Source organism: Vespula pensylvanica, chromosome 15, assembly GCF_014466175.1.
Source record: "Vespula pensylvanica isolate Volc-1 chromosome 15, ASM1446617v1, whole genome shotgun sequence".
Taxonomy (NCBI): domain Eukaryota; kingdom Metazoa; phylum Arthropoda; class Insecta; order Hymenoptera; family Vespidae; genus Vespula; species Vespula pensylvanica.
This window is the reverse complement of record NC_057699.1, coordinates 2,625,852-2,652,589: the sequence shown is the minus strand read 5'-3', so window position 1 is coordinate 2,652,589 and position 26,738 is coordinate 2,625,852. Positions and strand designations below refer to the sequence as shown.

Here is a 26,738-nt window from a genome sequence, read left to right as displayed (position 1 = left end):
CTCTCTCTCTCTCTCTCTCTCTCTCTCTCTCTCTCTCTCTCTTTCTGTCTCACTCTTTCTCATATAAGAATCGTCGCTTTAAGCATTATCCTTCCGACGGATTAACGTCACGAGCTGATAAGTGGAGCGTGCTATCGATATGATACACTACGAGAATTATTCTCGCATTGAACGGCTTTGCTCTCGATAGAAAGAGAGAGAGACAGAGACAGAGACAGAGACAGAGAGAGAGAGAGAGAGGGTGGGAGAGAGAGAGGGATGGTGTGGAAGGTTCCACGGCGATGCTAATGAATTCGAGTCAGACTTACCACGCCGGAAGGGTGAATTTCTCGGTTACCTGGGCAAGTATACGCGATGCGTGTAATGTTTCTGCCAGCCGAACGGAAAGAATATTCTGCGAGTCGAGAGAAAACTCTCCACCTCCTCCTCCTCCTCCTCCTCATCCTCCTCCTTCTACTCCTACTCCTCCTCCTCCTACTCCTCCTCCTCCTCCTCCTCCTACTCTTCTTCGTCGACGTCGACAACGTCGACGATAACGGCGACGACGATAGGAAGAAAGGAATAAAACGTAAAGGGCTTATTTACGCGAACGACGCTTCAGCTTCACTGGAAAAAATAGCTCTGACGATGGATTATTTTCTTTATGGTGGAAAAAGCGTGCGGATAATTTAAAAAAGAATAATAATAAGAAGAAGAAGCAGGAGGAGGAGGGGGAGGAGAAAAGAAAAAAAAGGAAGAGAGAGAGAGGAGAGAAAGAGAGAAGATCGTTTGTTGTATCCTTCGGAAGTGGTGTTTAATGTGATCGAACTAATTGTTGTAATATTATAATAATAACGACGGAGTGTCGTAAGAAAATAATATCAATATTTTTCAATGCGCCACTTACGTCATATTATGTATGTATATTTAATAGTAGTTTCAAAGATCTTGTTTATTGTTAGAAAGAACGCGTAGAGAGAGAGAAAGAGAGAGAGAGAGAGAGAAAGGGGGAAGAAAAGCTCATGGAAATTTTGCACTTCGTTTCTCTTTTCACTTAGAAAAACAATCTCGTTAACGTATTCAACGTAAGCACGAAAGAACCCCGTGGAAAAGAATGAAAAAGAGAAAATAGAAAAGGGAAAAGAAACAAAAAGAAAAAGGAAGAAGAAGAAAAGACGTTTTGTTTAATTTTATACATTAAAATACGATAGAGAAATGTTTTAGAAATTATAATATCATCGATGTCGTTACTAAACCGTTTTAATAATCCATCTTTTCGTTTACCTCACGTATACAATATATTTACACGTATAAGATAAACCATATGTATGTCGTAAGCCAGAGCTGCATATCCGCATACAATGGCATTTTAATGTTCGCCAGCTTTCCGAGTAAAATGTTTAGAATGCCATGAGTGCCAGCAGTATGGTGGTTGAATGCGTCGCGTCGGAAAGGAGTTCGAAGAGAAAAGAGAATGAGAGTGAGAGAGATGGAGAAAGAAAGAGAAAGAGAGAGAGTGATACATATACATACACACATATATATATATAAAGAGAGAGAGAGAAAGAGAAAGATAGAAAGAGAGAGAGGATCGGTGTGCACCAAGGACCTAATCGTATTTTATGGAAATAGTATAGCAAGCGAACTATAATAACCAAAGAACGAGTAAGAAGCAATGAAAACATGAGAGAGAAAGAGAAAGAGAGAGACAAAGGCAGAGAAAGTTGGTTGTTCTCTATTTCTCTCTCGCTCGCTCTCTCTCTTTCTCATGCTATTACAAGTACATACATACACGCACACACACACACATATATATATATATATATATGTATATATACTCTGTACTACTATACACAAACTCGTTCATAACACAACATTCGTACAAGAAGGTTTACAAGAGCAAACACGTTCTGCCTACGAGAGACGACGCGAGAAATTTCGTCGTTACGGAATTTAGATGAAATTGCGCGAATTACTTAGGAGCGTTCCTGTATATATGTATGTATATGTGTATGTATATATGTATGTATATATGTAAAGATATATATATATATATAGTATATCATGAATGTTCTAGCTTCGCTACTAACGAACAGGACCATCGTCTTTGCTTCGTGCTTAATCTTTCGAGCTACCAATGGCAGGTAGAAACGTTCATGTGTGTGCATTTGTGTGTCTTGTATATGTTAACATGGCTGCAGGCAACAAGCATAGGAATTCTAAGCGTCTTAGAAGATTGTCTCGCGGTATGGAATTCAGGATTGTTTTTTTTAGATATAAAAAAGAAAATCTTAGGTTTTATCTTTTTTTTTAAATAACGTAAAATATTTTGGATATAATAACAGATGAATCGTTTGTACGATTTATAGTACAGAGTAGTTTTTTTATCCTTTTTTTTTTTTTTTGCTTTAAAAGTGATCAGAAACGTTGCATTTCTTCGAATAAAAGAAAAATTAATATAGAGTATATATATCGGAATTATCAAAAAGAAATCTAATCATTCTATTTTAATGTAAATAGAAATCAAAGATAAAAGTAGTGAACTTTTCCCCGTGTCAAGGTATTCGTAAACCGCCATTTAAAGATCACGTTACACCCTGCGAACTGAACCACGAATTATACGAAAATTACACGGTGGAACGTGTAAATAAATAAAACGCGAACGATGCGTAACAAGCAACCCATAATTACTCATGGTGTCACCCTATACTCGAGTGACGACACCAAGCAAACTATTTTTCATTTTTCTCCCCTTTTTCATATGGAACGGAACCCTACACAACCTACGATATATTGTTTCTTATTTGGTATAGAACATTTTTTGACACTTACTTAGATAGATATAAATAGAAATTCTAACCATTCGGTTATTCCATATAGATCTATCGCGATTTACAATTGTAGATTCTATAAATACTTACGCACAAAATTGTCTTGTCTATAAATAAAAATAATATAATATCTATATAGGAGATAATGATTCACTTATACGTAGAAATATGAGTTCTTTGTCATTCTCTTTCTCTCTCTCATTTTGTTACACACATAAGTTCGATTTAGAATGGGACACACGTATACGAAAAGACAAGGCAGATCGCAGGACCCTCGTAATACGAGTCCTCGTAAAGTAGCATTCCCGTTGTAAGTCCTACTGTCGGCCAGCCGAGTACACCATCTACTACAGGCTTTCTATTATGCATGCGTCCCTTATTGGCAGTAAACGTGCTCACCCTTCTCTCCCCCTTTTCTACTCGGAATTACGGTCGTAAGCATATTTCCAATTATAACATTGCGAGGAAAAGCCACACGGACAGACGGAGAATCTCATAAATTATGTGGTACTAACGGAAGAACCGAGTCGAAGTATCAACGAGTACGATAAAAGATCCCCTCTTACCTTCTTCGACTACCCTCCTCCTCCTCCTTCTCTTTCTCCTTCTTCGCGTAACACTCTCTCTCTCTCCTCCTCTCGTAGCCCCGTTTGTAACCCTATTGCTCGAAATAATAAGACGATACGTTCAAACTTCAAAGGGGGGTTTTGCTTCGATTCAAGCCTATGAGTTAAGAAAAGGTATTCGTATAGTATTCGATAATTAAATTTAAAGTATGCAAAACATTAGATTAATTAAAATTTCAGATCGACTCTATAATAATTTTTATTACAACTAAGACATGTATTTGTTCAATAATAGTAATAATAATATATAATATAAATACGTAAAAAAAATAATAATATATTATATATAATAACATATAAATATTATATTAACGATGTATTATTATCTTATAAATAAATTTATAAGGTATTATATATCGATGCAATAAAAATAAATATTATTTATGAATCAACTCGATACACAGGTTTATATGAAAATATTATTAAAGGCAATGAATTCTGACGTAAAAAAAATAAATATCGTATTTACAATAAAATTTTATTCGAACAACGATCTACCATCGTTGATAGGCGAAAAGAGTGGATATTAATTTACTAGGTCATTATCATAGATCATCGAAAATGGGCATAAACTACCGCTGACATTCGGCAATGATCGTCTATGGTTAAAGCATATAACGCTTGCAGTATCCTTAAATTTTGATTTGTCATAAAGGGAATTAAGGGTTGTCCTGCAAATACGTTCATCAAGGGCACCGCGTCAGCCATGGTTGGTACGTTGCCTCGAGCCCATTCGCCATTACCAATTTGGCATCGAGAATGGTCCATAGTCATTAATGGGTCGTACGCGTTAACGATTATGTTTCGGCTGTAATCATTGGACCGATTGTCACGATCGTCGTCCTAATAGAGCCTGATGGGGAGAAAACGCGCGAACTCGATGACGATGATGGTGCGACGCCTCGTTATTGCACGATCCTAACTATCTCTCTCTCTCTCTCTCTCTCTCTCTCTCCCTCTCTCTGTCTGTCTCTCTCTATCTCTCTCTACTATTCTTTATTTATTTTTCTCCTTTTTTTCCTCATTGTTTTTTACAACATTCGATAATATCATCGATAGTTACGATAATCTGTATTTTTAAATAGACAGAGACTGAGACAGACAAAGAGAGAGAGAGAGAGAGAGAGAGAGAGAAAAGAAAACGATTTCGTTTCTTTTCTTTTTTCTTTTGAAAAAAGCTCGCTAAGAATTCATTCGAGAAATTTCATTCGGTCAAGATCAAATGCCTGAGCGATTAGATAATTTATACGTTAAGATAGACGTTAGGATAGGAAGGGTAAAGATCGCGAGGAAAAGGGAAAGGGAGAGAACGTTGAAGACGGCGGATCTAAGACGTTCGCGGTTTTGAGAAGAGAGAAGCACGAGCCAGGGGGGTCCTTCTCCGTAATTACGCTAACCGCAACCGCCAAACACTACTACTAGCGATAGGAAGTAAAGGGTTCTGGAAAGTGCCCTAACGTCTTCTCGAATCTTAACCCTTTCCTCTTCGGTCTCTGTATCCTTAGACGAGGAATTAGACCGGTGACTGAAACGATCTCACGAACGAGACGTTTGATAAATAAACCTTCAGAATAACTAATATAAACGAATCTCGATACGTTTAATTATTTCTTACGAAAAAAGGAGGAAAGAGCAAAAGAGAAAAAAAATAATAATAACGTAAGGACCAGTAGAGTGGACCCTTTATTCGCCTTTTTTACGTCGCACGAAAGATCTCGACTTGATCGTGATAAGAAAAAGAAGACAAAAAAAAAAGAAAAAGAAGAACAAAAAAAGAAATGAAAAGAAAAAAAAGAGAAAGAAGAAGAAGAAGAAGAAGAAGAAGAAAAACAAAAAGGAAAAAAGATCAGCAGCAATCTTTAAGTCCGATCTATAAAGATGAGAGACAGGTGATCGAATCGATTCGTCTCTCGTGACGAATTCGCCAAGTGAAAAAGCGACTTTATCAAGGTAGAGAGAGACGAGAGGAGTGTGAAAGAGAAAGAAAGAAAAAGAAAAAGAGAAAGAAAGAGAAAGAGAGAGAAAGAAAGAGGAAGAAAAAGAGAGAAGAAGGGTCCAAAAGCGTTTCGTATGCGTCCTGTACGAGGAAGGGCCCTCTGGCTCGTATTCAAAGCGTGCACCAGCGTCGCTCCATCTCGAGGAATGCGGCAATCGATTATCACGCTCCTGCATATCGATACTACCGTCCAATACGAGCACAAGAGAGAAAGAGAGAGCGAGAGCAAGAGAGAGACTCGTACATTCACCTTCTCTTGCATGGACCAACGCTTATCTCTCTCTCTCTCTCTCTCTCTCTATCTATATATCTATCTATCTCTCTCTCTCTCTCTCTCTTTCACTCTTTGGACCTGGCCACACGCACACGCCGCGAACTAATGACACCGCCTCGTATAATACTCGTGCCTCGAATATCATCGTCCCGATATTGCCACCGCGAGAGATTAATGTTTCGTCCTCACCCCAACCCCCTAAACTCGACCTCTCTCCATCGCCATCGTTCTCCTCCTTTCTCCTCTTCCACTACCCTTCCTACTATCATCTCTTCTCTTCTCTTCTCTTCTCTTCTCTTCTCTTCTCTTCTCTTCTCTTCTCTTCTCTTCTCTTCTCTTCTCTTCTCTTCTCTTCTCGTCTGTTCTGTTCTGTCCTCTTCTCTTCTCTTCTTTTCTAATTCGCTGTTTCTCATCCTAGATTCTCAACTAAACACGTCTCGTCGATCAACGATGAGATAATAATCATATATTTTTTGATTCCTCGATCGATATATAGATCGTCGATCAATTTAACAGATGTCTTTGATTCGAACTAGTTGCTCGATTTCTTATAGATTTTTCTTTTATCTTTTTCCTTTTTCTTTCTCCCCCCCCCCCCCCCCCCCCCCCCATCAAGATAAATCCGATAATCTTTGTATCGATCGGGGATTACTTTACTTTCTTATCCGAATTTCTATCGATGAATATTTGAATATAAATTAAATAGAAGACAGTACAGTTACATGTATGTATGTATATGACAAGATAGGAACTCGAAAGCGATTTTCGAAATACTCTCGAAAGTTCGAGACAGGTGGAGAGTTTCCTGTGGAACGGTTAGTAAGTAGTAACATAGTAGTTCGTCCAGCATTCTGGAGTGGGAACGATAATGGTAGCTATTAACGAGCCGTAGCGGGCGCGAAGCCACCTGAGCCCAAAATATCACTGCGATTAATGCAATTACAGCTTACAAGTCCCTTCGGCTCTAAGACCACGGGTATTACTAATTCAATGTATGTACCTACGTTCAAGGAGAGATGCGTTTCCTTTAGTAGAACCGAACGTTAGAGACTTATCGTTCGTGGGGTCCTTTTCGAAACAACGAACGACGTTGACAATCGATAAGGGAGGATTCGAAAATGAGCATCAACTCGTTCGCCTTAATCCTTTTTATATTTTAAAATATCTTTCGATATATTTGTCGAATATTTGTTTAGGAATCTATCTTAAACGAAAATATAATATATTATTAATAAAACAAAAAAATATATATATATAAGTAAATATAATTATATCGCAACGATAAAATATCTCATATTTACATAAATTCGACTAAACAGAATTAGACTCCATTGCACTATGTAGCAATGATGAAATATCTCATATTTATATAAATTCGATTAAACAAAATCAAAGGAACGTATGTTTAATGTGACGATTAAAATGAATTGAAACATCCAAACGGTAAACGAGAGCAATAGGAAGAGTAACCATAGCATAGAGGAGATATAGTTAAAGGGAGAAAGAGAAAGAAAGAGAGCGAGAGAGAGAGAGAGAAAGAGATAGAGAGGGTGATTTGGAAGGGCTAGGATCTCGGCGTTCGCACTCGGCCGACACTCCGCGCCACCACCCACCCTTCCTCGCTCTCACGGCTCGCTTATTGTTCACGTTAATTGATGCGTTATGTTTGATGCCGTTGTGATAGCCATTGTACGCGGGGTGTCCACTGATAACTGAGTTACCGACTGCGGCGGCCAGAGTGCACTCAAACCTAATTATCTCGACCCAACTGCGACTGGTGCATTGCGTTGCTCGACGTTCGTCGTCTGCAACGTTCAACCGTATATACCGTTGATGATCGGCCGATCGAACGCAAAACTCCATATCGAATAGAAGACTTTCTTTGAGATCTTTATCGTTTTGAACAAGTGAAAAGGCTGTCATATAGAAAAGAAAAAAAAAGAGTATATGCAAGTACGATGGTATTCTACGCGTTGAAATCACTTTTCCGTCGTTGTCATCGTCGTTCTCGTCGATATATAAAAAATCTATGTACAATATATAGTATATATTTAGATTACTAAAGGAGAGTGAATAGCAGGGGGGAGGACATTAAAGTAGGCACAAAGAGAGCCGACAGAAAAGAAGAAGAAGAAGAAGAAGAAGAAAAAGGAAAAGAAGAAGAAGAAGAAGAAGGGTCGAAAGAAGAAACCCCGTGATAGAGATACGCCGTTAGAGGAGTGAAAAGAGTAAATGGTGGGGGAGTAGAGGGCATTCGCATGGAACAAAGAACAAACTCTCTCTCCTCTCTCGTGGCACTCGTGATTAGGCAAGCGGTCTTCCCAATTAACCGGTCGAAGGTGCTTTCGGATACAAACTCGTCTCGTAAACTTGTCCTTTTTATACAGGAAAGAGAGAGAAAGAGAGAGAAATGACGAAAACGGAAGCTACGCGTCGATAAATTGTAAAAATCAATTTTCTACAGGACGACACGAAGTTCTCTCTCTCTCTCTCTCTCTCTCTTTCTCTCTCTTTCTGCGGTTAGATAGAAAGAAAGATAGGATATTCCCGTTTCGGCGAGACCCTTTTTAACGAAGAATACCCATATTCGGGTATTCGTGTTTCTTTGTTGCGTCCGTCGCGAAAACTTTTACGATCGGACGGCGAATCGTGGATCTCTTGGTAATAATTCGATCGTAAGATTTACCGTTCACTCGTTAAAACGTCCTCGTCTTCAAGTTTTACGTTGATTCCGGACGCGAGGAGAGACGTAAAGAAAGCTTAGCTCCCTGCGGATGAATCCTCGAATATTCTTCTTTTCTTCTTTTTCTTTTCTTTTTTTGTCTTTTCTTTTTTCCCCGCCTAAATATATCTCTATATTCCCAAATGACAATTTTTCTATTTTTCGTCTTGTCTTACTTAAGAGAAAAAGAGAGAGAGAGGGGGGGGGAGAAAAAAAGAATTAGAAAAACGAACAAAAAAGGACATAAAATCGTTTCAATTGCCTTGAAAAAAAAGTGCATTTCACTCGGAAAGATCTTGGTTAATCGTTAAAAAAAAAATTAAATAAATAAATACATACATAAATAAATAAAGGAAAAAGAAGAAAGTGAAGAATCAGTTGATTCTCTTTCTATCCAATTGGAAAAAAAAGAAGAAGGAAAGAAAAAAAGATAGAGGGTTCCTTTCGAGAAAGATATCGCCGAAATGAAAGAGAAAGGAAAATATCAGAAACGAGCGCAGGTGAAATTTGCGAGTGAAGATAACGAAGCACGCTAAGTTAGTAGGGTGCTTTATGATGGAAGACATGGTTCGCGTGAGAGCGATTTCGCGAGTTCGTAAATCTCTACCATTGCGTTTTACACATACAAACGAAAAATAAAATATAGTAGAATTACTCGAGAGAAAAAAAAAAGACTAACTATAATTTTTTCTTTTATATCAAAGAACTTGGATAATGAAAGATATTTATTCGATTAGGATTAATCATCCGCCTTTGTTATATCATTACTATTTATTAAGATGATCTCCTAACTAATCGATATTAATTGTTTTATTCTTAATCAGATTAAATTTATAAGATTGCAGCGATAGAAGCCTTTGTAATGTAATAGCAACAATAAATATTCTCTATCTATCTCTATCTCTATTTCTCCCGCATACACATATCGGAGAAAATTACATTTCGTTGGTTGTAAAGGGAGCGTCGTAAAAATCGTAACGTCGTAGTCGACAACACGCCGACTGCGGGACGATGAAATTGCAGCCGGCCCTCCGCCTATCTGTTGGCCATCAAGATCGTTCCGCGCTTGATAGACCCTTTGTAAAACGTCATACTGCGAGCTTTTATGCTCTCGTTCCTAGGAAAGAGAGAGAGAGAGAGAGAGAGAGAGAGAGAGAGAGAGAAAATAAAGGGTGCAATCGTTCACCACCCACTCTCCTTTTTCTTGCTATTCTTATCGTACTATTGTGCGTTTGTCACGAAGTAAAAGCAAGTTTACCAATCCACGATTATGATCATTTTATTTCATTCATGTATATGTATATACTATGAAAATTAATATATCAAAAATAATTTTTTATTAAATAAGTTGTTTACATATACAGATAGACAGACAGATATATGAACAGACACACACACACACACACACGCATATATATATATGTATATGTATTTCGTTGTTCATTTCGATCGATTGATTATGGCGAAAGGAAATGGAAAAAAAGAAAAGGAAGCGAAGGGAGGAAGGTATTAAGAAAGGCAAAAAATATCCTTCGAACTGGAGTCCTTCAAGGTATCGATGTATCGACGGGGAAAGCGGTTTCATTAACAGAATGGTCACGTTACACCGGTACGAAGCACCGTGACGGTACGGCCGGATATTACTAGGGCAATTTCATATAGATACATATATATATAAATACACATACATATATATATATATATATATATATATATATATATATACGCGAACGCTATACTACTATACTGCTATAATATCTACCACGGCGTGCATGCGACGATGGGAAAAGATCGACGATGAATAAGTCCGGTATGAGACGTTCTCTCTCTCTTTCTCTCTTTTCGTGGCTTACATCTTAAGAAGGGCTTCTTCTCCTTCTGTTTCTTCTTCTTCTTCTTCTTCTTCTTCTTCTTCTCTTTCTTGATACTTGCTAGCATCTCCCTGGCTTCGTTTCGTAACGAATTACATACAATTTTTTTCGTATAAGTTTTTCTTGTTGTTGGCCTTTTTATTTATTCACATTCTCATCGAACGATTTGTCCCTTTTTTTTTGTTCTCACACAAGACTCTCTCTCTCTCTCTCTCTTTTTCTATCTCTAAGATCCTACGAGACCGGACGCATCGAGTTTCGAAGTAATTAGTATTCTCACTGTCCCACCATCTGCTCTTCGACGTTTCATGATAAATACCTGGCACCATATTGGATTTCAAAGTCTCTTTGTTTTAGGAACTATCGTAATCATAATTGTTCGTATATCAACGACATACGACGACGAAAGATTTCCTTTCAAGAAAAATTCTTCATTTCTCGTTAAAAAAAAGAAAAAAAAAAAAGGAAGAAAGAAAAAAAGAAGAAGACAAGATTTACTTTGAGGATGATAAAAAAGGGCAACAAAAATTATTATATTAATTGCAAGAGACTTCCTCTTGATGAATAATTGTATCAAAGGGTACTTACTCTCTTCGAAATTTCAATCGCGACTGAATACTCACCCTCCTCCCTCGAAGAAAATCATCGAAGCATTATGTATTTCCACTCAAGTATAACCAGTAGGTATCGTCTGGCGTCGCCCATCGTTTCTCTCTTCCCAACCCTCTCTATCATTCTCCCTTTCTCTCTCTTTCTTTCTCTTTCTTTCAACCTTGTTTCTTCCCCCCTTTCTTCGAAATTGCAATATTTGCCGACAATTACCGAACGATCTACCCCTTTAATACCGTCAAACGAAGGCCAAGACACGTTCGAGAAATCGATTCAGTCGAACCTTTCCTTTTCGTTAGAAGTTAACTCTATGAAACTGAAATTAAATGGATGAAAAGAGAGAAAGAGAGAGAAAGAGAGAGAAAAGGAAAGAGAGAGAGACTTAATCAAAAGCATTTTTTAATCAAACAAACGAACGAACAAATTTCTTATTATTCCTGTTGTTGTTATTATCAATATCATCATCATCATCATTATCATCATCATTATTATTAGAATTATTATTGCTTGTGTCATTTTCGTAACGACTTCGTGAAAATAATTGGTAAATGCATAAGTAGCGATGGATAGGGAATGGGAGAAGAAGGAGAAGGAGAAGGAGAAGAAGGTGGAGGTGGAGGCGGAGGTGGAGATAGAGAAGGAGGAGAAGGAGGAGGAGGAGGAGGAGGGTATCTTTCCGTTTACGATAAGACCCATTCCTTGATCATACGAGTCGCGTGATCCATCATACAACTCGGCACTCGGCTTGGATGTCTCGCTAACGGCCTGAGTAATTACGATCAGTGATCGTCAACCTTCTGATGGTAACATGTTAAACTACTTTTCAAATTAATCCGATCCTATTCTTAAAAAAGAATTTTCATAAGGTAGATGAACAAGGAAGATGAAGAAAAAGGGGGACAGAAAGAAAAAAGGGAAGCAAAAAAGAAAAGAAAAGAAGAGAAAGAGAGGAAAAAAAAAGAATCGATTCGATAAGTAATAGATAGTAATATATCAAATATACTTGTCATTTGGACATGATCGATTTAATCAGAAAGATTAGAATAGTGTGTCTTAAAGAAAAAAAGGAAAGAAGAAGAAAAAAGAAAAGAAAAAGGACCGTGGAAAAGTTGTGTGCGTGAAATGAGCACCATGATGATATTTACTAAGATATCGGAGAAAAAGAGAAGGTAAAGGAGGAGGAAAAGGAGGAGGAGGAGGAGGAGGACAACCGGCCATTACTTTATTGCTCTCTATCTCTTTCATTCTCTCTTCTATCTCTCTTTCTCTCTCTCTCTCTCTCTCTCTCTCTCTCTTTCTCTTTCTGGAGGAGTCTTCTCAAGCAAGCAAGCAACGAAGCAAGCAAGCAAGCAAGGAAGAAGAAACAACGAACGTGGCACGAGTCAATCCCGCAAACACCTTCCGGTAACACGAATAAGCGCCTTGCCTCCTAAGGAGGAAACGTAGGGGCGGCTCCCTGGCTAGCCCGTCCCTACTTCCGAAGAAATACGTCTCCATTAGGCTATAAACCTTTCGCCACGATAATACCTAGCATTCTAAATCCTTGTTAGATAGGCGATACAGTCGGACCGGAGGTGGTAGGCCTAATTTTTCGTCGACACGATGAATGGCTCTTGCCTGTTCAAATTTTCTTATCGGTCATATAATAGAACCACTAAATACACCTGGAAAGAAATTAACATATGACGTCCTTTTAATCGTCCCCCTATATACAACAATCTCTTATTTTTACTTAGAATATATTTTTAACCGCTACCTGCGTTTAAATGCCCACCGATCTATAACTATTTATCTAAGATTTATTTTAATATCATTTTAAAAAGAAACATTTTTATTTGGATAAAATACTTTTTATTATATTCACTTCTTCTTCTTTTTTCTTTTCCTCCTGCGTATCTAACTTTCTTTATTATTTCGAAGGACGATCTCGTCGAGCCGAATGAAAATTTTGTTTTCTAAAGTGGAATGAGAAATATGGAAGATGAAGTAAGACGGATATATACAGTGGAGGAATTAAATTCTTAAAGTTCCCTCCCACGTGTGCCGGAAAGTCGCATTCCGCGAGTCCCTGAGACATACACTGGAACAGATCGTGCCTCCTCTACTTACCTCCTCCTTCTCTTCGTCCTCCTCCATCTCCTCCTCTTCCTACTCTTCTTACTTTTCCTCCTCTCTCCCGTCCCAAGGGAGCCAATATTAATTCCCATAAATTTCCTTTCAACGGATATGGATACTCCCATCCTCTCTGCTGAGAAGCAAAGGACTGTTTGCCTTTTAATCCAAGTATGCAAAGAACGTTATTCTTTTCTTCCGCCAACACTGAAAGAGAGAAAGAGAGAGTGAGTGAGTGAGCTCGATGGGAGAAGCTCTAAGCGCATTCTCAAGATAGAAAGTAAGAAAGAGAAAGGAAGAGAGATGAATAAAGAAAGAGGTTATGGGGTCTTGAAACATTTAGTAGATCTTTGCATTGTCGTATGGACAATATAAAGGAAAAACGTTTTCGAGTGATTTACTAAAGTTAAGATAATGATATACGATCGAGAAGAAATCGATGGATCGTTGAAAGGGAAAGTGAAAATATTTCAATAATAAAAATCGATCATATTTATTCATTCATATTATTTATTTATATATATATATATTGTCTAAGTATCAACAATTTCTATATGAATGTACGTTTGCATGGGAGAAAGAAAGAAAAGCGCGTAGACATATCTAAGTAAATCTTCAAAATTCTCTTTACTCTTACAAATGTAAAAAGAAAAGAAAAATGTACTTGGAGTGTTTGAAAAAGTACTTTTTGAAGCAAAGAGAATTTTCATAATACGTATAATTCGAAAGAAGAATAGAAAAAAAGGGACATTCGTAAAACGAGATGAAAAGGAAGAAGAGTTACAGGAAGGGTTGCGTGAATCTTTGAGAAAGAGAAGGAGATAGAGACAAACAGACAAGCACAAAGAGAGAGAAGGAGAGAGAGAGAGAAAGAGAGAGAGAGAGAGAGAGAGAGAGAGAGAGAGAGAGAGATTGAGAGTAACCACACGAGCGTTTCAATTCTCGAAGGGTTTTCGTGGGATCCCTCACTTCGTATTATATACACCACCTACAATCCTCTCTGTTTATACAATGTAATGGCTTGTAGCAGCATTGTAGGAAGTTTAAACGGCGTATCCAGTTGTCGTTCATGCTTCACGATTCCCTTTCGGCATTCGTTTGGCACTTTATCACGCCCCTAGATTGCAGCATTAAACATCCAGCAAAGGGAATTTCAACCCTACGATGGGCTCGTCTTCAAAGGATTTCAATTTGCCTTATGCGATACTAGAATACTTCTTTTTCTATATATACCTATATTAATATATATATGTGTGTGTGTGTGTGTGTGTGTATATATATATACATATCTTTATTATGGTGTTAATTTCTTATTAATAATTTTCCAAGGATAGATCGATTAAAAATAATAATGAATTAATTAGAATGTAATAATCATTATGAATCATAGAATAATAGACGTTACGTGTTACATTAACTTTCTAAGAATTGAATCGATAAAACTAAAGAAATCTTTATGGTATCGTATCTCCCATCAATCGACATCGATACTTTGAAAAGACGTCTTTGGGTTGCGTCTACAATCGGAAAGACATTCGATAGCTCGCTTATTTCGAGGCGGCTGCGTTTATTGGCCATAACGGATATTGCTTTCTGGCAGAAGGTAAACGGGATGGAAAGGAAAGGAGAAAAGAGGAGAGGAAAGGAAAGGAAAGGAAAGGAAAGGAAAGGAAAGGAGAGAAGTAGTAGATGGTCGAAAGAGGAGAGGGAACAAACTTTTTATAAAAAAAATGTAGTGTATAAAAAAAAAGAAGAGATAAATATATATTTTCAACAGCAAAATTTTTCTCTTATACCTCAGACACATTATTTTCTTATAAATCTTATTCCTCTATCTCTCTCTCTCTCTCTCTCTCTCTCTCTCTCTCTCTCTCTCTCTCTCTCTCTTTGTAACTTAGAAAAGAATTATAGAAGAAGAAGAAAAAGAAGAAGAAGAAGAAGGAAAAAAGAGAATAGATAAATAAGATAACATAATGTCGTAAAGAGGGTGAATGGGTGGAAGAGAAGAACGATGGGATATAAAGAAGAGCAGAGGGAATTGTTTTGACTTGTCCATTATTAATACTCGCGCATGTCCCCGTTTTTCCTTTCTTTTTTTCTTCTCTCTCTTTTTTTTTTTTTTTTTTTTTTAAACACCCATAAGAAAAATTCTGCATAGTAAGCTCACACGAAGTAGAGAACGAGAGAAACGTACGGCAACGACATAAAAACGTCTCGTTTATCGCTGAGAGACCTTCCGGGTGGAGGTGCTTTTTAGCAGCACCCAGCGCGCGTTATCTCTTCTCGCGTTGAAGTATAAATAAAGTCGCATTTCCAAAGCGTCCAAAGCGTCGTCGCGAGGCTAACATCTGGCGATCGTTGTGGTAGCAGTACGCCCATTGAAGTGAGAAAGCAACAGAGAAAGAGAGAGAGATCGTTCGTGATAGAGTCGCTCGATCGAGCCTCCTTTTTAATTGATATCGATCGGCCATGCTGTGCGAAGTGTGCATAGATTATGCGATATCCGTGTCGATGTTTATTCAACTAAAAGCCAGGAGTAACTCACTTTTTCCCTTTTCTCTCTCTCTCTCTCTCTCTCTCTCTCTCTCTCTCTCGCTCTCTCTATCTCTATCTCTATCTCTCTCTAACTTGTTCTATCAGAAAAACAGGCACCCTACTGTTTTCTTTCTCTCTCTCTCTCTCTCTCTCTTTTTCTTTTTCTCACTCACTTCCGGGAGTCGACATCACTTTTACTCTCTCTCTCTCTTTCTCTTTTCAAGAGAAACGTCGATGAGAATTCGTGAACGACGATGATGATGTTTCATTTTTCCTACGTACCTACACGTTTTTCCCTAAATGTCGATGAAAAAAAAGAGAAAGAAATAGGGGGAAGAGTCGAAGAGCGATCACTGGGGACGAGAAAGACCCTCTTTTTCCTACATAACAGAGAGAGAGAGAGAGAGAGAGAGAGAGAGAGAGAGAGAGAGAGAGAGACAGAGAGAAAGAGAGAAGTGTTTTAGCTTATCGTGTTTGTGCGTTTAATATCTTTTTTTCTTTTTCCTTTCTGTTCTCACTCTTTCTCCCTTCCTCTCTCTCTTTCTCTCTCTATTTTTGTCGTTCACCATCATCGGACTTTCCTAGATGCGTGATGGTCGCTAAGCAAAATGCAGGGTCCATCCCCAAGGAGACATACGGTAGTTTAATGGTGATTTTTTGTTAGCCTACACGAAAAAAAAATATATATATATATGACGTAAGCTTTTTCTTTCATAAAATATAAAATAACACGAGAGATTTCATATAGCTTAATAATCATTTTATTTGGGTTATCAAAATTAATTCGTACAATTATTACGAAGCTCTGATTGAAGACGGAGAATCAAAAAGAAAGATAGAAGAAGATAGAAAGAAATAGAGAAAAAAGAGAGAGAGAGAAAGAGAGAGACTCATTTCGTTTCCTTCGATGAATCGATCGTAGTGAACACGCTTGTAACGCGATATCCATATATACCTGGTGGTGTACACGTTCAAGATGCCGATCACCAGGGAGGTCGGCCGTCTTCCACCTGCCATCATTTCGTAGACTCTCACCTTTTTCATTTTTTCTTTCTTTCTTTCTCTCTTTCTTTCTTTCCTTCCTTCTCTTTCTCTCTTTCCTTCCTCGTCATCTTGAATTTCAAATTGAAAGATCCTAGAAAATCGATAATCGTTTCGTTTGTTAACGATTTTCGCGATAAAAAAAAAAATGAAAAAAAAAGGACAGCTTAGAAAATCGTATTATATTCATGTCAACCTCCCCGCCACCCCAGGAAAGAAAAGATTTTCAACCCCTACCCCTTAACGATTTTTTCGTTAGGTCACACGAAGTCACACGGTGACGGAGCACATAATCCTGATATCTGTCGGTTTTCGGGCAATAAAACACGCGTCCCATACAGACGGAACCCTCGAAAACTGCCGCTGCTTCACGCTGATAAAGAAACGTGTAAAGATACCGATCCCCTTTCTCGCGTTGGAAACGACGACGATGACGACGACCAACCACATCGTTCTTTCCTTTCATTCGTAAAAAAAAAGGAAAAGGAAACTGAAAAAATAACGTTTCTACCTTTTAACAACATTTTTACACTTATTCCACGTTGATAATTCGGATTCGATTAACATTATCGAATTTATACGATCGGGTCAATCGATAACGTATAAAACTATATTTATTAAATCCATCGTAATAATATAAAAAGAAAAAGAAAAAAAAAAAAGAGAAAAAAAATCAGAGATCCACGAAGAATTGTATTGTTTAGTATATTTTTACTACGTCGGATTATTTTCCTTTTTTTTTCTTTTTTACGTGTACCTGTACAACCGGTTATAAATTTTTTTTGCAACAAATTTTTTTTCTGCACACACATATATATATATATATATGTATGTATGTATGTATATGTATATCGCAATTTCAAATATTTTTATCAGAACAGTCGGTGTGTTCGAAGTATAATGAAGTAAATTCTTTCGAAGTTCTTCAGGGATAGGATACTCGCTTCGTGGCGGTTAGGCCAAAGCCGGATTCGGCTATTACGTGTCCGCATGCGGGAGAAGCAGGTAACCAGATCGCATGGTCTCGAATGACCAACAGTCAGCCAGGGAGTAAATATTTTCATATTACTTTACTCCCGCGTAACTTAACCATCGCAATTCTACACACCGTTTAGTTTCTCTTCTCGGCCGTTACGTCGTTCACCGATGTGAGAATCGTATCGTATCGTATCGTATCGTATCGTATCGGAGTTATTTTTTTCAAAGTAAAGATCGTTAGTTAAAAAGTAGAAAAGAAAGAAAAAAGAAAAAGAAAGAAGAAACAAAAAAAAGAGATGGAAAGAAATAAAGAAAGAAAGATAGAAAACTATAGAGAAAATAATAGGCCATCAATGGAAAGATATGAATTATGTTATTCAGAATATTTCACAGAAAAAAAATATTTGTACAAATGTTTCTTTCACTCTTTTACTTACGACTAATATACGAAAGCAAAACGAGTCGATCTTACCGAGAACTAGGAAATGAACCAGGAAATAAAGAAGAAAGGAAGAAAGGAGAAAAGAAAAGAGAAAAGAAAACGGAGAGATTAGATGGAAGGTGCACGTGTCCGTCGAAGATTTCATCGATCCAGACCACCACCGACATTTCAGTTCTCTTTCTCTCTCAGCAGCTATTTAATGATCGCGATAGGTGATAAACAAAGCACGGCTATGTTCGATGAAATACGTGGCGGATGTTAATAATAATTGGTTTATCCTAGGAGAAGGATAACGATCGACGAGATGAAACAGACCAGTGCAAGTTCTTCTTCGTGAGAAGGATAGAAAATGAAAGAGAGAGAGAGAGAGAGAAATTGAGAAAGATGGATTTCGAACATCTTTGGTAGAAGTCGATCGACCGACGGAGAGTGGATTTTGCCTTTGAACGAGATCGGATAAAAGAATAATACGCGAAAGAGCGAAAAGCTTTCGACTTTCCGACACTTCGAGAAGAAACACGAGAGGGAGAAAGAGAGAGAGAGAGAGAGAGAGAGAGGGGCTGACCCTCTCGGGATGTTTCCACTCGCAAACTGGATTTCGATGACCGATCTCCATTTCCATATGGGTCTTCTCGTGGTACAACGACAACGGAGGGTTGCTATGCCAAAAGTTGTCGCGACGAAATTGATATTTGTACGAAGGTGGAGAGAGAGAGAGAGAAAGAGAGAGAAACGAAGGGAGAGTCATGGGGTTTTCCTTCTTGAAAAACAGCTAAAATCCTCAGAAAACCTTCTTGTCCCTTCCATCGTAAAATAAAATACATATATCTTGTCTTATAAAGAAAAAAAAAATTATATATAAATATATATATATATTTTTTTTCTCTTTCTATAAAAAAATATCTAGGATAAATAAATAATCCGAATTCACAATTGACAATAATATAATTCAGGGTTGAGTGCAAATGAGTTTCTCGGTCAATTTGATCGAAATCATAGAAGAGAACGATCACAAAAGGGTCGTTATTCGAGCCCTTAGAAAAGGGTTTCTTGACTATCCACCGTCATCGACGTCGACAGACGACTCCAAGTCTCAGCAACGAACAGCATCTGCGCTCTACGGCTCCCGATATCCATACAAAGCTGTCTGCTGAATAATATTACACTTAACCTCGTACCACTCGGCCGATTATAGTTGGAACAACGTCGATAGTAGTTAGACCGTGCATCCTACGCGAATGCTAATTTCGGAACGGCCAGAGGTAGGCTTCGACGAACGAGCTCTATCTCTGTTTCCTTCTACGTTAATCCTAAGTCTTTTGTGTTTATCTTTGTGGCTCATTTCTTCCATATGGCTTTTGTTTTTTTAATTATTAGTCCTCGTTGAAAGATAGAGAGAAAGAGAGAGAGAGAGAGAGAGGAAGAGAGAGATTAGATCAGACGTAAAAAGAAGAAAGAAGTATATCGAGCCAAAAAAAAAGATTGTTAATATTGTTCAATATCATTCATGATTTTATATAATTATCATGCGTTCGTTCATTCGTTCGTTCGTTCATTCGTTTATTTATTTATTTATTTCATCTCTTTTTAAAGCTGAAATCCGATCATTTAGTTGACTAAAGCAATGTTCCAGATGCTGGGAATGGTCGATGTAGCCTGAAAATGTAAATTGTATTGCCATTCCCTTAGGCTCTCTCTCTCTCTCTCTCTCTCTCTCTCTCTCTCTCTCTTTCTCTCTATGTATATATATATATATATATATGTATATATATCTCAGTATTAAATACTGTCCGGGTAAGGCGCCAGTTACGGGTTCTATATTAGTTTCTGTTGGTTTCCTGATTGGATTCGGTTATTACGTTTCCTACAATCTCTCGATACTGATTGTTTGCGGTCGGCAAGCTCTCCAAGGCGAATTGCCCATTCGCCGTGAACTCAGCCCTCATTCAGATACTTTTAACTAATTTCATTAAGAAAACGTAGATCACTTCGAAAGTTTTCCTCGTTTCCTTGCCTCTTTCAAATTAATATCGCTTCAACTATTATCCATACAAATCGTAAGGTTCTCCAAGAAAAATCGAGGAGCTTGAGTAATGTTAAAAAAGAAAAAGAAAAAACAAAAAAAAAAAGAGAGAAAGAAACAGAGAAAACAGTATATAACTATTTTTTAAAATCGAGAAATACAAAATTCGAGTAGATCGAGTAGATCGATATCGAATCGGGGACCGATTAGAAAGAGACAGAGAAGAAAGATTTATCGCACTTCTCACTTTTCCTCTCTCTCTCTCTCTCTCTCTCTCTCTTTCTTTTTTTTCGCTGAAAGCAAAAGACAGAAGAGAGCACATGAGAGTCGGTGGATCTTCGACGTGGGGAGTCCATTCTGAGGACTCTCACCGACAGGACTCTAGAGAGAAAAGAGAGAGAGAGAGAGAGAGAGAATGAAAGAAAAAAAAAGAGAGAGAGTGAGAGAGAGGTGGTCAGAGAAGGATTTCTGAACGAACGCACAGCGGTAGCTGATGTATTTTGACGTGCCCGATGAGAGAGCCCGTTCTCTCTGTTGACTACATTATCTAATGGACCACCCTCTCACTCTCCCTCTCAACCTTCCACTCTCTCTCTTTCTCTCTCTCTCTCTCTCTCTCTCTCTCCCTCTTCCTCCCACCTTCTTCTCCACCTCTACTACGCTTTTCTCGTTCGATTTACGGCTATCTACGATCTGCCACGTCCGGCCGTTCATCCAGCAGCATCGTTGTCCGTCGTCGTCGTCGTCTTTGTGTCGTACTCACTAATACTATTACACTTCATCATCATCCTCTCTCTCTCTCTCTCTCTCTCTCTCTCTCTCTCTTTCTTTCCATCTATCTCTCTATCTCTTTCTTTCTTTCTTTCGGAATAGCCGACACGGCGGTCCAGCCAGCTCTGATTTCATAAACGACCACGGATTTCTTTTCTCTCGGTGCGTGGCTCGCGTCATTCACTTCGACGATGCCAATAATAACGCGGTCCACATCCTCGTCGTCCTCGTCGTCGTCGTCGTCGTCGTCGTCGTCGTCGTCGTCGTCGTCAGCATCGTCGGCGTACTAATAAGTGCGACTCACGTTAACCTCGATACACACTGCCTCGGATAGATCGATGCTCGTTCGTTCGTGATCGACGTCACGATCGATCCCCTTCCATGCATTCGCTTCTTGGAATCCACGTTTTGCGTGCACTCTGTCCAATGAGTTTCTTCTTAACGACAGTCATTATTCTTATGGGAAATATTGTGCTTAATTTGTATAGATAATTTTTATTTATTCTCGATTTCTTTTTTTTTTTTTCTTTTCTTTTCTTTTCTTCTCTTTTTTTTTGTCGTTACGTTTGAACGAGCACGAGTTAACTTTTTCTGTTTCTTTTTTCTTTCATTTTGAAGATATTATATATATATATATATATATATATATATAAAGAGAGACGAGAGATCAGTAATTTCCTAATAAAAATAATATCAATTGATTTCTAATATCTCCGTTTATAATAGGATAAGATTTGTAATAATACTTTCCTTGTACCTGACCACCGGCAATACACTCATGGGTGAGCTCGAATGTAGCTTCGATTTTGTGGCGAAGATATTACACGGCAGTTACAATCGAGAAGAAGAGCTCTCGCAAAAACTCACGTAGAGTTTACCGGGACTTTCAAGAAAGATCGAGAGTTCTCTTGCACGATGGAATAACTATTGTCCACTTTCGCGATCCCTTACCTTTCCAGAAAGTAAGAGAGAGAGGGAAAGGTAGAGATAGAAAACGATCCGTCGGAGGACGTACGATCGAATTCTCAACTCCCTCGTTTATTCTTTTTGGGTTCCAAAAACATTCTCTGATCGGTCCGGTGCGATTTCTCGCAAAGACATTTTTCACGGTGTTTCGCGCTCGAGTTAACACGACTTCATTGACCGCACGCGCTCTGTGTTCGTGTCCACCGAGTTCAGGATCAGAATGAAATGATCTTTGTAGATCTTTAAAGAAAAATAAAGATTTCGAGAAGTATGGTATTAAAGAAAAAGAAAAAAAAAGAAAAAAAAAGAAAAAGATAGGAAAAGAAACAAAAACAAAAAAGAGAAAAGAAAGAAAAAGAAAGAAGAATTTCTTCGATTATCTTTGATCTTTCTTTTCCTTTTTCTTGTTATTTTACTAAGATCAAGATTAAAATTATTATCGTAAAAATATATATTAGAAAATCGCACGAACGAATTTTTCAACGATATAGAGAAAAATGAAGGAAAAGGAAAATACGTACTAGGTACATATGTATATACAAAACTTGTGTAAGAAATCGATCTGAAAAAATGCAGAAGAAAAAGGAAAAGAAATGAAAAAAGGAAAAGAGGAAAAAAATAAGAAAAGAAAAGGAGAAGAAGAAGAAGAAGAAGAAGAATTTACAAAAGAAGAATAATGACGGAAGAGAAGCGAGCCGTAGTATATCGAAGACGATAGAGTTAAGAGGAGGACAATCCGCGTAGTGTTGTGTATTCGAAGTTGGTCAATAGTTTAGCTGCTCGCGTGTATCCTTTAGTATGCAACGTATGCAGTCGGTTGTTACCGAAGGAGTGGTTTGCCGAGCGGCCAATGGCGAGTGCTCGAGCTAATTCTAGGGTGCTGCCGGCGCGCCATCTTTGCATCATAATGCCTCTCTCCCTCCCTTCCTTCGTGTTTCACCTTCGTACCCTCACCCTCTTCCATTCCGAAGGAGTAACAGAGAGAGACAGAGAGAGAGAGAGAGAGAGAGAGAGAGAGAAAGAGGGAGAAGGAGTGAAAGAAAGAAAGAACTACATTTTCTTCTACCCTTATATTTTTCGTTGCACGTAAAGAAAGAAAGAAAGAAAGAGAAGGAAGGAGAGAGAGAGAGAGAGAGAGAGAGAGAGAGAAAGAGAAGAGGAAAGAAAGAAAAAAAGAAGAAAAAGAAGAAGATAAAGAAGAAGAAAAAGAAGAGGAAAGAAGAAAGAGATACATCTTAGAAGAATTTTATACGAAAGTGAGTAAGGAGAAGGATAGTTGAAAAAGGGAGACGGAAGAGGCCGAGAATACGGGGGAAAAAGGGAGGAGCGGCGAGGACGATGAGAGTAGAGGGGCCGAAGGGGTTGTCTGCGCCTTGTCTGCCGGGAATCAATCACGTATCAGTGACGCTCAACCTGTGCCCACCTGCTGGCTATACCTTCGACCGATCGATGGATATATCACGATGATACGGTTCCCACTTTTACAGGCTAGCTCCATACATAAATATATTTTTTTTCTTTGTCTTTTTTGTTCTTTTTTTTTCATTTATTTCTTTATTTTCTTTAATCACTTGCTCGTACTCTCTTCGAAATATTTGTTTCTTGGAGTAAAAATATTTTCTAATATATAATATTTATATAATGTTTATAAGAAACAGTCGATTTATATATATATTTATATATTTATCCATTGGTATATGAAATATTTATATGTAACTATAGATACGTATATAAGAGAAGTTCTCAAGTGATGTCTTTAATAACGAAAAGGTGAAAAGAAGAAAAAAGAAAAAGTAAAAAAAAAGAAAAAAGAGAGAAGGAGAGTAAAGGATGTTGCCTAAGGCGACACGGACTCGTGCTACCGTCTATCATCTTGCGAGAGAGAAAGTAATCTACCAAGTTGATTTGCGTATGCGACGGCAAGCCACCGTCGTTTCTACCAGTCTAAAGAAACGAAAAGTCTTTGGATTCAACGCGATCCCTTCGTTATTTCTTCTTTTTAATCTTCTTCTTCTTCTTCTTCTTCCACTTCTTCCTCTATTTCTTTCACTTCTTCTTCTTCTTCTCTTCTTCTTCTCGAACTTCTTCTTCTTCTCGAACTTCTTCTTCTTCTTCTTCCTCCTCCTCGATGTGAAAAGAATTCCTGAGATCGAATTCTCGATCGCGTTTTTTTCACGAGACACGTCGATTTTTCTTCTCGCGTTCACTGAAAACGTGGCAAGAAACGACACATTGGACGTCCGAGGAGCTCAACCGACCGGTCCGGTATTATTATTGCTGTTCTGTCTGTATATTCTCTCTCTCTCTCTCTCTCTCTCTCTCTCTCTCTCTCTCTCTCTCTCTCTCTTTATATATATATATATACATACATACATACATATATATATGTATATATCTATCTCTCTCTTTTTCTTGAACGATAAAGGCATCGACAACAAAGCAGAGAGTGTTCGCGAGATCGCCTCTCGAAATGGCCAATGGCGAGAGATACTGCACGAAAAAGACGGAGATAGAGAGAGATAAAGAGAGAGAGAGAGAGAGAGAGAGAGAGAGAGAGAGAGAGAGAGAGAGAGAGAGAGAGAGAACACAATAGCTTGCCGCTGGTTCACAGTGACGGAAAATAATTAAAGCGAGCAAAGAAAAGGTGGCGGTTCAAAGGCATCGATCGACTCGATCGATCTCTCTATATCTATCTTTTTCTTCACTTCGAATAAAAAAGAAAAAAAGATAAGAGTTGACAAGTAGAAGAAGATGAAAAAGAAGAAAAAGAAGAAGATAAGAAAGAAATTTAACTCTCTTTAATCGTTAACTTTTATTTATTTTTATTACATAGAAAATTACGTTTGGATATTTTGCAATCTTTACAAAACGATCGCGTTAGAAGATCGTCATAAATGGTACAATTAATATATTAATTATAATAACTTTCTAGATTAAATCTTTTCTATCAAGATTTTATTTAAAAATCTTTTAATGAGGGAAACCAATAAAAAGAGTACAATGACTTCACGCTTGTGTACTGTATACATACATACATATATTATTTAACTTAACAAATAAATCGTATATCTATGAGAAAAAAGAATTGCGTCGGTTTTTCGTCGTGATATGATAAACAAAAACAATTAGTCATTGTTTCGTGATCTCATTGAATTCTCGGAATTGAATGACACATCCCTCTTCGTTGTAATACAACGTAAATAACATTGGTAGTACGCTACGTTTATAAAACATAAACACAAACAGAGCGAAGCAAATACTATTACGCGCAATTCGTATGTACAAAAATATACAATATGATAAAGGTGAACGATGTTTATTCAGACATTAATATCGATTTAAAGCTATTCAGTCAGTATGCCGTATACGAACCGGTCGGTCGCACGCACAGTAGCCAAACTCGGACAATCAAAGATCTCTGGTGTGAACGCATTATTTTGACTTTTCGATGCACGCCGTGCGAAACCCCCTGCTGCAGTTAGGATAGCACCGTGATAATTCTGACGGACTCCGACCACTCCAGGGTTCTGACCACCAACCGAGGAACTTCTTCAACGAGCTACATATCTTAAACGATTCTGACGAATATTCATCGTCAGATACATCTTTCGTATCGTTAGTAAAGAGGGAAAGTTAAACAAAAAAAAAAAAAGAAATAAAAAACAAACGCACTCACACGCAAGCACACACGTAGAAAAAAAATAAGAAGGAGAAGCAAAACGAAACATTAATTAATCTCATTTCTCTTTCTCTCTCTACCTTATATTTTTCAGTCGTCTATCAAAAGCGGTTGAAGAAGGAACGAAGAGCGAGAAAGCGATTGCAGGAGCAATTAGATCTGGAGATAAAGAGGCGCACGCAATTGGAGGAGGCACTTAAAGCCACGGGAGCTTCGTCCGAGCAAGTTCGAGCGATCACTGGTAAATGTATATACATACATACATAAATTTTTATACATATATATATATATACATACATGCATGCACGCACGCATATATAAATATACTACTACCCTTAAGATATCTCTTATTCGGAATCTCGCAAATCTCTTATTTATATTCGATCGTTATCAAGCAAACGTCTTTAAAATTACTTACTCTAGTGTCCATTATAAACTTTGACCTTATTATTCGATATACACACTCGTCTTGTAAGAGACTCGATCGTATTTCTCCTCTCCTTCCTCCTTCCTCCTCGATCGGATTACCAAGAGAAAGAGCAAAACGATTTTCAAGTTGAAAGATAGGAAGTCGTCGTCGTCGTCGTCGTCGTTGTCGTCTTCAACGAGAGATAAAGATCCCTCGAGGCTAGCTCCTGATCTTGGAACGAATTAATTAATTCGCCAAAGCAAAGTAAACAGACTGACACCCGCTAGAATATGATTCCTTACTTATCCTCTAGTGAGATTCACCTGATCCTTCCTTTCTACCATCCTACTCCTTCCTTCTCTGTATCATCGTCGTCCTATCGGTTCATTCCCTGTCCTTCTCTTTTCTAACCTTCTCTCTCTCTCTCTCTCTCTCTCTCTCTCTCTCTCTCTCTCTTCTTCTTCTTCTACGAGATTCGACCCGCCCACTCTTCGAATCCTCCGGCAAGAGAATTAGCAAGAGAAAGAGAGAGAGAGAGAGAGAGAGAGAGAGAGAGAGAGAACACGGCACCCTTCTTCCTGTCACTACCAAAACTCAAACGCGAAACCCTTTAAGTGAAATCTCTTATTCCGATATAACATTTCCTGCTCACTTGCCTGTTTGCCTGCCTTCTGCCAAGTGGTTCCTTCTCTACTTCTCTCCTTGGCACGTTCTCCTTCTCGTCGCCGTTCTCGTCATCGTCGTCGTCGTCGTCGTCGTCGTCGTCGTCGTAATCGTCGACGTAGTTGTCGTAAACGTCGTCCTCGTCTTCGGTACTGTTGATTAATTCTGTCAGATCCAGAGAGTAGCGATACTAATTTCAAATCAAACGGAA

At 38.1% G+C, this 26,738-nt stretch overlaps 1 protein-coding gene across 12 annotated transcripts in view; it reads left to right on the top strand.

The window, feature by feature from the left end:
* Nucleotides 1-26,738, top strand: part of LOC122634677 (dachshund homolog 2) — a 215,764-nt gene that overhangs the window by 177,039 nt on the left and 11,987 nt on the right. For all 12 annotated transcript variants that reach the window (XR_006328449.1, XM_043823847.1, XM_043823848.1 and 9 more), the window contains one exon: nt 25,550-25,696. Coding sequence is in view for 11 of the 12 variants with exons in the window: in XM_043823847.1 (XP_043679782.1) it covers nt 25,550-25,696 (147 nt within the window). In the remaining variant the exon portion in view is untranslated. The remainder of the gene's footprint in view (nt 1-25,549; nt 25,697-26,738) is intronic.